We start from the raw sequence: 14,366 nt of genomic DNA on the forward strand, positions 1-14,366 counted from the left end.
TACCCGTGTGGAGGCGGGTTAGAACACCTCCAATTTAGTTCTGCGAGTCGTAGAAGGCGACGAACCAGGAACTTGGGCCTGGGGGGTATAGCCGAGCCACCCTGTTGCCGGGGGGGGGGCATATATGCAGAGACCTGGCTCCAGGTCAGCGGTTAAACGCAAGGCTGACGACCTTGCTCTGCAAAAAAAATATTGTTGTGAAATCCAGGTAAGTGATAACCCGGATGCTAAAGAGACAAGTCTGGCAAAATATTCTAAGGAAGGCTATGGCTGAAAAGAGGCTGTTTTACTAATGATGATGATGGTGATAAATCGTTATTTTTCGGGGACTGGTTCTCTCCATCTTCAGTCAGACGCAGAGAAAGAAAATCCAGCTTTTCAGCTTAGCAAAACCAGTCTCTGTTGGTACGCGCAAAAGCTTTCCAAATTTTGATGATATAGCCTTGGTATGAGAACGTGGAGTAATTATTACAAATATTGTGTTTTTGGACATTATCCATCGTCTTGTCTTTATTTAAAAACCGTTCTGTTTTATTTTTCAAAACAAAAATTTTCGGAAACTGGATTCTGTCTCCGTCTTCAGGTAAAACCTACTCACTTGGGCCCAATCGATAGGGCTAGTCCAAAAACATAATATTTGTACTAATGTACAATCGTCACAAAATTTTAGACCTTATGGACTAATTCCTGTTGGGAAGTAAATAATAAAATGATCTGCCACCAATATGTGGTGGTACAGACTGGTTAAACACTAGACTGTAATGGGTAGTACAGGTAAAGTTATCCCTATGTTTATTTAAGCACCACACCATGAAGACGTGGCGGGAGTGGCAGTCTAACTCCACTCGTTCAAAACATCTGCACTAGGTGGACGCGAGTGGTCAGCTTCATGCACCGGTCACTTTATCCCCTGAGAAAGAGCCTCCGGTTCCGGTAGGATGGGAGTTTGGGTGGGTCCCAGAGCCGGTGTTGATGCCCTGGTTAAGAGAAAAGTCTGTTACCTCTTCCAGTAATTGAATCACAATTCCTCGCTCGTCCATCCCGCAGCCTAGTCACGGAGGTACCCCAGTTTCAGTAGAATTCTCCATATAATTCTTAGCAAGCCAAGAGCAAACCAAAGAATAGTGAGGGCAACCCAGACATTTTCTGACACAGCCCCATAGATCTACTGCGTCAGACAGCGGAGGAAACAAGAAAGTTCCAGCAAACGGTAGTTCATAACCAAATGGACCGAAATACATAGAGTAAACTCCCTCCTGGGCAGCTGATATTCACATCGTCTTATAGTCTCCATGAAAGATATAAATTAAAAATATAAGTTCACAAATACGGTTTTCTTATCCCGTACATTGAAGAAAGAGACCGCCTCTGTAGTCTAGAGGTCAGAAATCCTGGTTACAGATCCAGAGGTCCCGGGTTCGATTCCGGTGCTACCAGATTTTCTGTGAAGTACCGCGTCTGGAACGGGGTCCACTCATCCTCGTGAGGATAATCGAGGAGCTACTTGAATGGAAAAGTAGCGGCTCCGGTCTAGAAAACCGAGATTAACTACCGTGGGAATCCGTTGCGCTCTCCAAGCGACACTCTCTATCCGCTAAAGTTGGCACTAACTTCGCCGACAAGCGACTGTCGCTCGGTCGGTATAGTTCGCTTGCGGGACAAAGCCACGGAGTTATACATAGAAGAAAGATGTTTGTGAAACCTTCAACCGGATTGGGAACCGTTATAAAGTCATAAGTGTCCTAGAAATTGACAGCACACTCCGGAAGGTATTCTCCCAAATCAAAGCAAAACCGACCCTTCCCACAAAATTGTATTTCGTCAGTATTTCATATGAATATAGAGCTTCAGAATTACTGGATTTTTGGACTTTTCCATCGTCCGGAATTGAGTGGATTGAGTGACCCGGCGATTGAGATTAGCTCTTTCTAAGGGGCCCAACTGAGTAGGTGTCTTCCTTCCTCACCTGAAGACGGAAACATATCCAGTTTCCGAAACATCGTGTTTTCTGTTTCCTATAATTCCGGACAATGGGAAAAGTCCAAAAACCCAGTAATTCTGTGCGATAACCTTCATCGTCAGAACCCTTTAGACTCTAATGTAGAAGTTGTTGCACAGCAGGAAATGGCGAACAAGTCCAAGACAGTAATAATGTTTTCAGGTCGACTATAAAATAAACTGCTACAATGCTACTATAAACCTATTAGAGACTGAAACAACATAAGTACAGGAAATGCGAAGAAGCGGCACGCAAGTCCGATGCAGAAGGTCCTATCAGTCAGTCAAGTGTAGGATTATCTGTGACGCGCTTAGCGGTCATCAGGAAGGCTGAATCAGCCAAATACAGGCTTAACTCAGATGTTCTTATCGGTCATACAGAGAGCTCAGGAAACAGTCTCATTAGCCGTCTAAAGAGCCTTTGTAGTTTAACAAGCCATCATCATCTTTCGGCACCTCTTGTCGGGTTTTTGCCTTTTCCCTGCTTTGTAACTGGCGTTTATATTTTTCATACTTTCAAGTCCTTTCTTAAGCCTTGCAGAATGCCCCTCCCCCATCGCCCCTTTCATGTTACACTTTGATTTCAGAGTGTATCTCTTTTTGGAAGTTTTTGTGGTGTCCCGTGATCTGGACTTGTCGACCGTGGTTGGATTCCCAACAGGGGCGGAAGTTACCGCCATCATATGCAACGGGTATCAGCCACGGAGTGTGATAGAGATATAAAAGTTTGTGACGATCGTACATTGGTACGAGTATTATGTTTTCGGACATTATCCATCGTCCTGCTTATATTTCAGAACACAACATTTCGGAGATTATATCCGGAGATAAGGACTAGCTCTATCGATTGGGTCCAACTGAGTAGGTTTTACCTGAAGACGGAGACAGAATCCAGTCTTCGAAACGTTGTGTTTTGAAATATAAACAAGACGTTTGTACGGATTGTGAAGCTGACCACTCACTCCCATCTAATCTGGGGTTAAGAAAGGGTGGGGTTTATCTGCACAACACCCATACTTCTTCGTGGTGTAATGCTTGGAAACAGTGGTAACTTTACTCTTTATCAGAATAGTCTCAGTTTAACTACCCTAATGACGAATTCGTGGCTCTTCATTATGAACATAAATGTATACCATTACAGGTGTAGTGTGAACCCGTGAAACTTATGGGCAGTAAGTGATGTTACAATGGCAGAGGGAGAACTGAAGTATGTTCATGTGGACTTCCCACCAAAATACGACGGTGGCCAGAGTATGGCTGCAAGAGATGACCAGGGGCTAGCAGGAACAATGGTGGACCTTACATATAACTGCATGTCCCGCCAGGTGGCAGCACGATTTGGCCGCTCGCCGCCTCCTCTGCCGGACAGTCTTAACAACGGAATCATGTTCAGGTAAGGTTTGACGTTTTCATGCGGTGACTGTAGAAGTAATAGCTTATAGGATGTGACGCCGTGTAGTCTGGTACAAGTTTTGTCTTCCTTCCCTCCCACTCACCCCTTGTACGTAGTGGGGCGCCACGTGATCTTATAACCACGTCGAAATATCGGGAGTGATGTATGGTTGGAAACAAGAATGATTTTTAGGGTGCGAGCATGAGGATCCCTCCCAGGGCTTAACGGACCTTGAAGAAGACTGGACCACACTTTACTAATCAAATGGTGAACTTGATTTATTGTCCAGAACACTACACGACGTTACACACATTAGTCTGTTTAGTCCAGTGTTCCGCAACCTTTTTCTACTCGCGGCACACCATGAAGTATCCAAGACTCAACACGGCACACCAAAACGCATGATATCAGACAATATTATTATATTGTTTTTTTATTATCATTAAACAGAAATGTTCTGTCTGCTTTTAAATCTACGAGTTCCTCTTGTATATTAATCGGAAGATGTTCTGAATTCACAACAAATGCATCACGAACCCAGTCGAAATCTTGTACACTCTCTCCAAAATACTTATTGAATTTCTGCTGCAGCATTTCTAAATGTTCTTTAATTGTGTCCATCACCACTTTATTGCCGTCAGCAAGTGGCCATACAGTCGGGGACATCTCAAACGACCCATCCTTAATGCTCTAACTAGCAACCAAAATTTTCGAACTACTGCAGAGCACAGCTGTGATAGAACTGAAACAATTGTAAAACGCGGGATCTCTACTCTTCAAAAGGAAGAAGTGACACTATACCTGCTTATTTATGAAATATTTATAATTTTAAATGAAGTCCAACAATCGGTGGGTGCATCGTTACAGGAAGAAAGTCATAAAGTTGAAGAAGCTCTAACTCCTAACAAACAGGGGCAAATACCGAAACAGCGTTATAAAAGACAGGAAAACCCATGCTAATCCCTGCAGTTTTAGGGAAAAGCACGTACACAAAACATGCGGCAAGCATATCAAAGAATGATGCGAGAAAAATAAAAACAAATCAATAATGAAAACTATGATATATCAACAATAATTTTCGTTTAATTTCTTAGAATACAACGTTACTGTACATAAAAAATCACAGCATGTAATAAAGAATAAACAAGCATCATCTTGTTTAATCAGTGCAGTGGCTGAGAATAAAATACAAGCATATGACACACGGTAACTGGGATAAAATAAAACGAATAAAATTTGACAATTACTTTCTTACAATACGTAAAATGTTCGCGTCACACCTTTCACCTTGTGACGGCACACCGGTTGCGGAACACTGGTTTAGGCTTATACAACTGCTCTGGTACACAACTGTAGACAACACTCTATGGTTACAACGAATACACTTTTTGAATAATATGAATACACCCACTGAATGTTATGATCAGCGCCTTCCGAAATCAGCCTTTAAATACAATGGAATGACGTAATACTTCCAGAATCTTCCATATCGAGATTTTCCTGATGCCTTCTCACTGTTTTACAGGTTGAGAATGTTCTGGAAGTTTCTTTAATTGGACTGGAATTCCATAACCGGACTCAAACAGGCAAAAAGATTTATATCAGGACCCTCTGCCAAAAGAACGAGGGACCTGTTAAAATAAACAGAGATCAACTCAGATGGGTGGTAGGATTACTTACAGGACACTGCCACCTAAAAGGACACCTTTCCAAACTGGGACTGACAGAGGACCCAACTTGTGAGAGGTGCCTACAAGAAGAAGAATCAGCCACACACACCCTATGTGATTGCGAGGCTGTAGCTTACCTAAGATATCGCCACCTGGGTCAGTTCTTCATGGAACCAAGTGACTTTTATGACGCCCCCGTAAACAAAGCCCTACATTTCATTCGAAGTGTAGGATTAATAAATGGTTAATCCAAATGTGACGCACAATAGACCATTGAAGGTCGCAGTGCTAGGGCCAGTTTTATGGCTCACCCCTCATACTCATACATTCTTTAATTGGACTGGTGGGAGCAGTAGCTGATACACATACCGCGCCGGCTAACGAAAATCTTTCAAGTAGTCCTTATCTAAACATTGTTTGCTACTAATTCTCGGAATAGTTACAGTAAAAGTGGGTATAAATCACCTTCAGCACAAGATCGGTATTAAGTCCTGAGTATTAATGAAATTAAAATTTATATTGCCACTATTAACATTTAAAAATTAAGCCGGTAGGTGACGATCGGTTACAGTTTTCCCTGAGCTTCTGTCAGACTCTATGGCGTCACATCACAGAAGATAGTACTCGTTTATGTTCATGCAAGGTAACAACACCTGATGTACTGCAACTACTATGAGAACGAAGATGCAGCGTTGTCAGTGATGTAGATATTTACGTCGCCCTTAGCAAGTTTTCAACATACTTTCGGTGTTGATGCGATCCCGGTGGGAAATTCCGTTGAATCGATTCGTGATCATGAATAAGACTGCAAACATAGTCTGTCTAAATCATCCTTGAGGGTATGCTGTACGTATCTTGAGTAGACAACCCCTCCCCCATTTTTTATTCGTGGGAGGGCGTGAGATAGAGTCCATTTGGCACTCCGACCAATAGTTGGCCTGTTGTACCAGCTCCCGATTATAAATGAGTGTGGCTTATTCGGTGGAATGAGAATTGGCAGGGGAAACCTAAGTTTTCCGAGGAATATTGTATTGCCCAAGACAGAAGCCGAGCTTTTTCTTGTGCCATATCCCTCCAGCACAAATGCCTTCTACTTTAGACCTGTGTCTGTAGGCCTGTTAGGCTCTCCTCTTTCCCGTTCAATTCTCTGAGGCAATATTACTGCTAATGATTTATTACACATTTGACTGTGCTGGCGAGACCAGCAGAAATTTACCCGACAGACATCTGTCAGCCCTGAGCTCACTTGTATGCCCATTAAATGAGAGGATATGAGTAAAACATGTCCCACGGACAGGAACAAGGAATGAACATTGGTTGGACATTTTCGCGGGGAAAACACCAATTGGGAAACCAGCAGAGAATAATATTAAACTTGTTCTTAAAGACGTGGCATAATATCATACGAGTAAGGTAAGGTAAAACTACCCTTGTAACAGGCCATGGAGGCACATAGGTTCGTGAGACGTCGAGGGTCTCGCATTATCTAGACAATCGACTCACAGATGGCGGTAAGATTGACAGCCTTACGCACCGACCGCCATTTACCCCCTCAGGAAGATTCCTGGTACTCATTTATGTTAAAGGCTGAGTCGACCCCAGATAAAGTGGATTGAACTGCCTGTGGATAGAGATGAACGATAGGCTTCTGTGGTCGTGCAGAAATTCGGGGACTCCGTGATCAGTTGAATATCTCGTGCATGGTGAAGTGTGAGGTGTGAATATCCCCGATCGCTGTATTGTGTGACTTTTATTTCAATATGTGATGATAAGATTTGTAACAGCGTCCTCAGAGTTGCTCAGCGCTTTGGACGTTGCAGGTTGAATCTGTGTGAAAATCAACCTCTAAAATCGGAGGAGAAGAAAACCAGAGTTGTGGTTCAAAGTAATTACACTGTTCCAGCAGTTCCCCTTTTATCAAAAACCTAAGATTTTTTACGCTCAGGGTAAAGATTTCCAATTCTACCATATCAGGAACAAAGTGAGTGTGTAGCACTTTATCGATGTAATACTCAAATCTGCTCCAGTCTCTCTGTATGCCTTCATATGAGATTTATCAGTCTAATTTCGTGGACATTTCTGTTTCGTCATTCTTAGAGACTGGCCTGTTTCTGCCATCCTTACATTGAATATAGTAGAGTACAAACATTGAAACTTCTTATAATTTTCTTCCCTTTTACTTTGTTGGATCCCAGTATTCTTGCCGAAACTGTTATATACTGTCTCTGGTAATCCTTCGAAATAAGAGAGCAAGTTTCATACGCACACCAAGCAAAATAAGAAACCTTGTGTTGTTTATCGAACATTGATCTGACAACAAACAATTTGCGTCTCCTGAATCAATTAGTATAATTACACAGACTGTAGTGGAAACCCTTCCTTTACCAAGTACACGAACTGGAGGACGGGCAGGCAGACAGTCGCCCGAAACTTCGCGAGGTTGGTAACGATCTATGACGTCATTCTGTGAAGACGACCGTGGCTCTCAGGCTGACCTGTAATTACGAAGGATCAGTTGTTTAACGAGGAAATGGACTCTCAGTGGCGGGGTTTATGAACTGTGGTCCACGGACTGTCATTTTTTGTGGTTTATTTTTCGATGCTGTCAGCTTGTTAGATATTAAACGTGGAATGGTAGGGTGACTGGTGAATAGTGAATTGGAAAGGATTTGGAAGGAATAGGTGTTGGCCTAATCGAGATAGTGCCTTGGCATTTGCGTAGAGGAACTTAGGGAAGCCACAAAAAACTAATCCTAGAGGTGTCCCTGTCGAGATCCGAACAGAGCACTTCCCAGATACAGGTCTAGACCGTGACTGCTACACGAACCTCGTTACTAATCATTATGGAGAGAAGAAAATAAAACAAGAAATAAATATGTTTACATGATTACAGGATAGTAAAGGTAAAGTTATCCCTGGCCTTAATTTAGTGCTGCGCCATGAAGACGTATGGAGGAGTGTTGGTGTAGCTCCATCATCCTTAACCTAGGCACTAGATGGAGGTGAGTGGTCAGCTTCAAGCTCCTGCCGCTTTTCTTTTTGGAAAATGGCCCCTTGGTACGCATTGTGTAGGCCACTGGATGGGACCCAGAACCGGTCTTGAGACTGGAAAAGAGAAAAATATCTTGTCCCTGCTGGTAATGCAGTCCTGAGTCCTCGGCCGTCCAGGCCGTAGCCTAAGCTTCATACCGGCTATAGGTAAAGCTACCCCTGTAACAAGCCTTGAAGGCCCAAAGGACGTCGAGGCTGCCACATTTTCTAGACAATCGCCTCACAGATAGCGGTAAGGTTGTCAGCCTTAATCGCCGGCCGCCCTTTACCCTCCCCAGGAAGATTCCTGGTACTTATTTCTGTTAGGGGCTGAGTCAGCCCCAGGGACGTAGTGTGGCTGGAAGAAGTAGATAAATTGAAAAAAAAATCTACCTCATCCGGTCTTAAACCCGCGCCCTTCCGGCTTGTATCATAGTCCCTCAACCAACTATGCTAGCATGTGCCCCGAGCTGTATATAGACAGATGAAAGAAAACAAAGGAATAAAGGCGGAAGGAAAGAAAGAGAAGGTTGAAAAAAAGGGGGAACGAGAGAAAGGTTAAAGAAGAGACTTCGGCCTAAAGAAACACATAAAAAATAAAGTGTTGAAGCAGAATGCGTAAAGGACAAAAGAAGAAAGAAGGATGGCAAGAGGAAGGCTGTGCGCACGGTGGGGCGCTACTAGTGCCGACTCACTTCATGTTTTATTATTCCAGTCTTTCAACACCGTGTAATTCGCTGAAAGTCAGCCGACATTTCAGAGGAATATAATGCCTCCATCTTCATGGTCTGCTCTGCTTGTCACCGCCTTTCTGGCTTATTCTTTTACCCTGAAGACGGAGGCGATATGATCCTCCGAAACGTCGGTTGACTTTCAACGGACTACATGGAGTTATATCTCAGAAGATAGTGCTCTTCATAACCATCGCTGTGATCCTGCACTAACAATGTTGTCCAGATTTCTAGGAATGAAATTAAGACATCAAACGCAAGTGGCTTTTGCTACCACATTTTGCTCTGTGGCCTAAGTGTGGTCACAGTGCCACAGTATGGTTTCTGTGCTACACCTCTTACACTATTTAATCACAATAAACTATCAAAGATGGATGTCATGATAATAATGTTGATCAAGATGGCCATGTAGTCTGTAAATGGCAAAAGTGGAAATGCACTTAGCCAGTTAGGCTGTTTGGATACCCTAGATACAACAGATAAATTTACAAAATCACTGTGACACGTCCAAATGTGATATTGTGTCTGAAGAGCCTTGCATATTTACGTTTTAAACCAAAATTAAAATCTTGGCCCAGGAAATTGGTTGTCTTATTCCAATGTTTTCAAAGTGTGCTGTGCTATATGTTTATCATATATATTATATTATTGTACTAGAGGGCGATTTATTGCTATGCTACATAAATTCAGCCAATGTATTCTGCAACAGAAGGTCCATCCTATTTCAGCTTTTAATGACAGTTCATTTAGTATATGCCTTCTCTCTATGGAAGCCATTTGCAACCAAAGGATGCACTACGACCATATATGCATACAGAATAACATCTCTGTAAACCTAAAATAACTAACTTTTAATACATATTTATTTATTCTGGTTGATTGATGTAAATATTGTTTGATTGCTCATAGCATGTTTTAAAATACACAGACACATTTTCATAAATATGCGAGACTGTGAGAAAAAGTATCATTTAAGAAAGTGCCTGTGCAGATATCAGTAAATTATCTGAAAACAACCCAGAGGACTACCATATGTTTTCTTGTTGAAATTGGGTTTCTTAGCATTGTGAATAATGAAACCTCTTCATCATAAGAATTAACATTCAGTGTTCTGCATGGGCAACATGAGAGTGAATCAGGTTTCTTATCCTTGTACGGAACAGATACACTGTCTATTGATGTTGTATCAATTTGCAGTAGTCCCAATCTTGTTACAACGTCAAGTGCAGTCAGCAGTGGGAGCCATCTGGTTAAGAAAGTCCCTAACAAGAGTTGCACACTGCCATCCATGGGATTCTCCAGCAGTCGTGCTGCCATCAACCACAAGAAACCGATTGAGTTAAGCCACCTTCCAAAACGGCCTCCAGTAGACATCCAGTTCATAAATTTGGCCTATTCAGTCTCTGAGGGAAGAAAGCGAGGTAATGTGGAAATGTCATAAGGAAAACAAGATTTGTAACTTGAAACACTTTCTGAAGGTTTGTTTGAATGCTCGCTAATGAGATAAGTAGTTCATTAACAGAGTAATTGTGGTGATTGAATGAATAGCTAAACGTCTAAATAAGAAGCAGACTAAATTACTATATGGCAGTTAGGAAGAGTTCTATCTTATGGAATATAATACCATACAGACTGCTGAAAGTGAGAGTTTACTTTCATTGGATACAAGGTGTTATATGCCAGAGGAGAGATCCCTTCTTAAGTGACTGAATAAATTGTCAGTTATGTAAATAACTATCTATCTAGTATTAACTAACCTTCCAACAAATTTGCTACCTAGCTCATTCCTTTTCATACCACTCAGTTTTCTATAAGTAGACTTAAATATAGGGATCTTTTATCTAAATACTACTTTAAAGCTAGCCAGTGAAACCACTTCATTTTGTGTTTTAGGTTACAAAACTGTCCTTAAAAATGTAAATGGAAAGTTTCGTTCAGGGGAGCTGACTGCAATCATGGGACCATCAGGAGCTGGAAAGAGCACTCTAATGAACATTCTTGCTGGCTACAAGTGAGTGACGTCTTCTTGTCTTCATTACAGAAATTTAAAAACTGAAGTACATAAAAATCCTTGAAGAGTTCTGCCTTCTCTGATGTAACGCTGTATAGTCTGGTGAAAGTCAGTCAACATTCTGGAGGAAGATTTTGCCTCCATCCTCAAGCTTAAGAGCAGCCCAGGCAGGAAGCCATCATGTAAGCTTGCAGCAAGCTTGCTGCCAGCTTCACATATTATATTTCGAAGACAGAGCTCTTCTTAGTCACTGCTTTGTGAACCTCAAGTCTAGTAGGAATATTTGCATTCTTTGTTGTAAATAAATATAAAACCGAGCTTCTCATGGCAAAAGGACAACGGAAATTAAAGGTATATGAAAACAAACAAACTGTGCAGAATATTTAGATTTAAGAGACACGATGGAAGTTAATAATGAAAGGCTTCATGCTTTATTATCTTCACATAATAGTGTCAACATAATCAAGTCACAGAGACCTAGAGCCAGGATAGTGTAGTCGGTATAGCGGCTGGCTACTGGGTGGATGACCGAAGGTTTGGAGTTCGAGCCCCAGTAGGGTCAAGAATTTTTCTTCTCCATGTTTTCCACTCCAGCTCTGGGGTCCACCCAGCCTCCTATCCGATGGGTACCGGGGGTAAAGGAGCCAAAGTGTGAAACTGACCACTCACCTCCAACTAGTGCCAAGTTCAAGAAAATGTGGATCTATACATTCACTTCCCCATATGCCTTCATGGTGTATTGCTTAATTAGTTAAGTACAGAGACAACTTTCTCTTTACATTTTACCTCAAGTCAGAGATACCACATAGTCTAGGAGTGTACAATGTGTGGGTGAATGAAGAAATAGGCAGAACATTTGCACAGGGAAAATGAATGAAATTTGGTTTTGGATAATTGGCTGTAAGGATATGAACTTGTTTGTATATATAATAGGCGGCTTCTGTTGGGATTGTAATGAAACTTGATTCTGTACTAAAAAGGAACTTTCTTAAATAGATGAAAAATGGTATCATTTGATTGGAGAATAACTTAGAGTCAGGGAGTTATTTTGCTGTTCAGGTGGTTAACCAATATTGAAGTATCACAAGCATTCAGGTTTGTAAAAATTTATAACACTTAAGTTTTTGTTTCTAAGAACATCACGACTTAGTGGAACATTGCTTATAAATGGGAAGGAACGCAAGCTACGGCACTTCAGGAAGATGTCCTGTTACATCATGCAGGATGACCAGCTGTTGCCACATCTCACCGTCCTTGAAGCAATGACAGTCTCAGCTAATCTCAAACTTGGCAAACAGACTTCCAGTATTGCCAAACGTATTGTTGTAAGTAATACCTATGATCTCTATACTTCTCTTACTTGCCCTGAGGAATATGGAGTAGTAAGTTAAATGTAATGTGCTTAATTAATTGAACACCACACCACAAATACATATGGGGAGTGGAGGTGTACTGCCATCATTCCTAACTTTTGCTCTAGATGGACATGTGTGGTCAGTTTCATGCCTTGCTGCTTTATCTCTGTGGAATGAGCCCCTGATACCACCTGGAAAAGGGGCTGCATGGGCCTCAGAGTGTGGATGCTGTGGAGAGGATAAGGATTCCTTGCCCCTTCCAAGAATCAAACCCAGTTTCTGGTTATCTAACTCACAATAAATGACTGTCTAAAGCTTGCTTCATTCTGACTGGGCTATGACTGGCTCCATTCTGATCTGAAGTACAACTGACTTCCCTTCTTGTTGGTTTTCTACTAGTCTGAACTCCATTCTGTTCACCTCTTATCTGTGTCCAAGGAAATGTCTGTTGATCATTTGTATACATGGTAACATATTCCATAACGAGTTGGTTTTCAAGAATCCATGGAAACATGTTTGTAAACACATTCCATAGCAGTGGGTCTACATGTCACAATATACCGTAGTTGTGACATAGTGATACAAATCTGCATATGCCTACTGGCATCAAGACATGGAGAATTGTTCTTAGCAAAGTATATAATCAGTATGGTTATGATTCAGCCATGCAGCTTCCAAAAGATGACTGTGTGTATTCCTGATTATTCATCAACACGTTCTCCATAATATTCTGCTAGTTGGACAGGATGGCCAAGAATTTCATTATTTAGGCCAGCTTTTTTGGAAACAGTTTTTACTTCATGAATCCCACAAGAAACATCGTGGGGGTTAATGTCTTCCTGCATAAACCATTTTCTTCTTATTGCCACACCAGTTTCAACAAATTGTGGCATGAAACTCTTATGCATCATCCTCGAGTACTGCTCACAGCTCACAGTACAGTCCAAAAAGTGTAGTCAGATTTGCCTATGGCTTGATATGGCAACCCACATAGTAATTTTGCTGCATAACATATTTTCTTAGTGAACACGTGTATTTTTTACATCTCAGAAGCCCATATTTTGTTTGTTCACTGCTCCTTCCAAGTGAAATGGACCTCATCTGATAAACACATGTTGTATGGTATGTCTCCTTCATGTTCAGCAAACTCCACTCTTTGTTGTATGCATTAATGCAGCACACTCATTTTGTATGGGAGAACATCCAAATCTAACCACAGGCTTCACCGGATGTAACATCTGGATATCACTGAGTCTGTTGCAGTGTTTCTTCTTTTCCCAGGCTCCTTTGTGGTGCATCTCTCACAGTGTTGTGTTCTGGGTGGTAGCACACTTGCAGCATGATGATGCATTCACTTCAAAATGGAGCTACCATGTTGACATTGACTAGTAACCTAATGGATAGTTCTTTTGAGAAGAAGTTTACCACATCCTAACATGAGCATGAAATGGGTTGCATGTTGCAACAAAACATTTCATTTCTGCAAAAACCAAAACAGTTTTGCTCTCTGTTTCATATTGAATCTGCTTCATGATATGTCTGCAGTGTCCGTCTTTTAGTGCACTCAATTTCACTTGTTATTTCACAACATGTTTCGGCACTATAGTGCCATCATCAGGAGCTCCCTTTACGTTAATCTGTTTCATTGCTTGCAATCATGTCATCGTAAAATTTAACCTTTAAGAGACGGGTTTTTTAAATTCCGATAATGGCGGTGGACCGGTATTAATTTAAATGCCTGCCATTATAGAGTAATAAGAATTTAATCATATTACTAAAAATGCTGTGATTTCTACAATTATTGTGATAAACGAACGAAATAAATGCTGCTTTAATCTAGAAAGAATGTAGAATCAGTTACTATAATTTACAGATTTTAAAATGTGTAAACATTGTTACACTGATTCAAAAAAATTTCCCCAATTTCTAGCTTCTGTCGACAGATATGCATAAAGTTACTGCACTAAACCTTTCTGCAGTATAGATGCATGCTGCTAACACCCTTCTTACTCTCACTGTATCTTATCTGGCAAAAGGAGAATGAGTTTGTTTGTATTGCACATTCTCGAGTGGTCACATCAGAACCTTTCTGTATGAACGAGTGTGGCTACTTTGTCCTTCAGTAACTCTGTTTATATATCAGACTGCCACACAGAGATACTGTTCTCAGAACAGTGA

General features: G+C 41.4%; 1 protein-coding gene across 2 annotated transcripts in view; it reads left to right on the forward strand.

Annotated features, from left to right (window-relative positions):
* The window catches only part of LOC111872502 (ATP-binding cassette sub-family G member 4), a 37,511-nt gene that overhangs the window by 10,511 nt on the left and 12,634 nt on the right, over window positions 1–14,366 (forward strand). Inside the window, exons 2-5 of one of the 2 annotated variants that reach the window (XM_023866483.2) lie at window positions 3,140–3,391; window positions 10,020–10,243; window positions 10,716–10,833; window positions 11,969–12,158. In XM_023866483.2, the coding sequence (XP_023722251.1) occupies window positions 3,186–3,391; window positions 10,020–10,243; window positions 10,716–10,833; window positions 11,969–12,158 (738 nt within the window). In that variant the 5' untranslated portion in view covers window positions 3,140–3,185. Of the gene's footprint in view, window positions 1–3,139; window positions 3,392–5,110; window positions 5,218–10,019; window positions 10,244–10,715; window positions 10,834–11,968; window positions 12,159–14,366 lie in introns of those variants that run through there. The other variant, XM_023866484.2, reaches the window with a different exon arrangement.

The sequence above is a fragment of the Cryptotermes secundus genome, unplaced genomic scaffold (genome assembly GCF_002891405.2).
Source record: "Cryptotermes secundus unplaced genomic scaffold, Csec_1.0 scaffold537, whole genome shotgun sequence".
NCBI lineage: Eukaryota > Metazoa > Arthropoda > Insecta > Blattodea > Kalotermitidae > Cryptotermes > Cryptotermes secundus.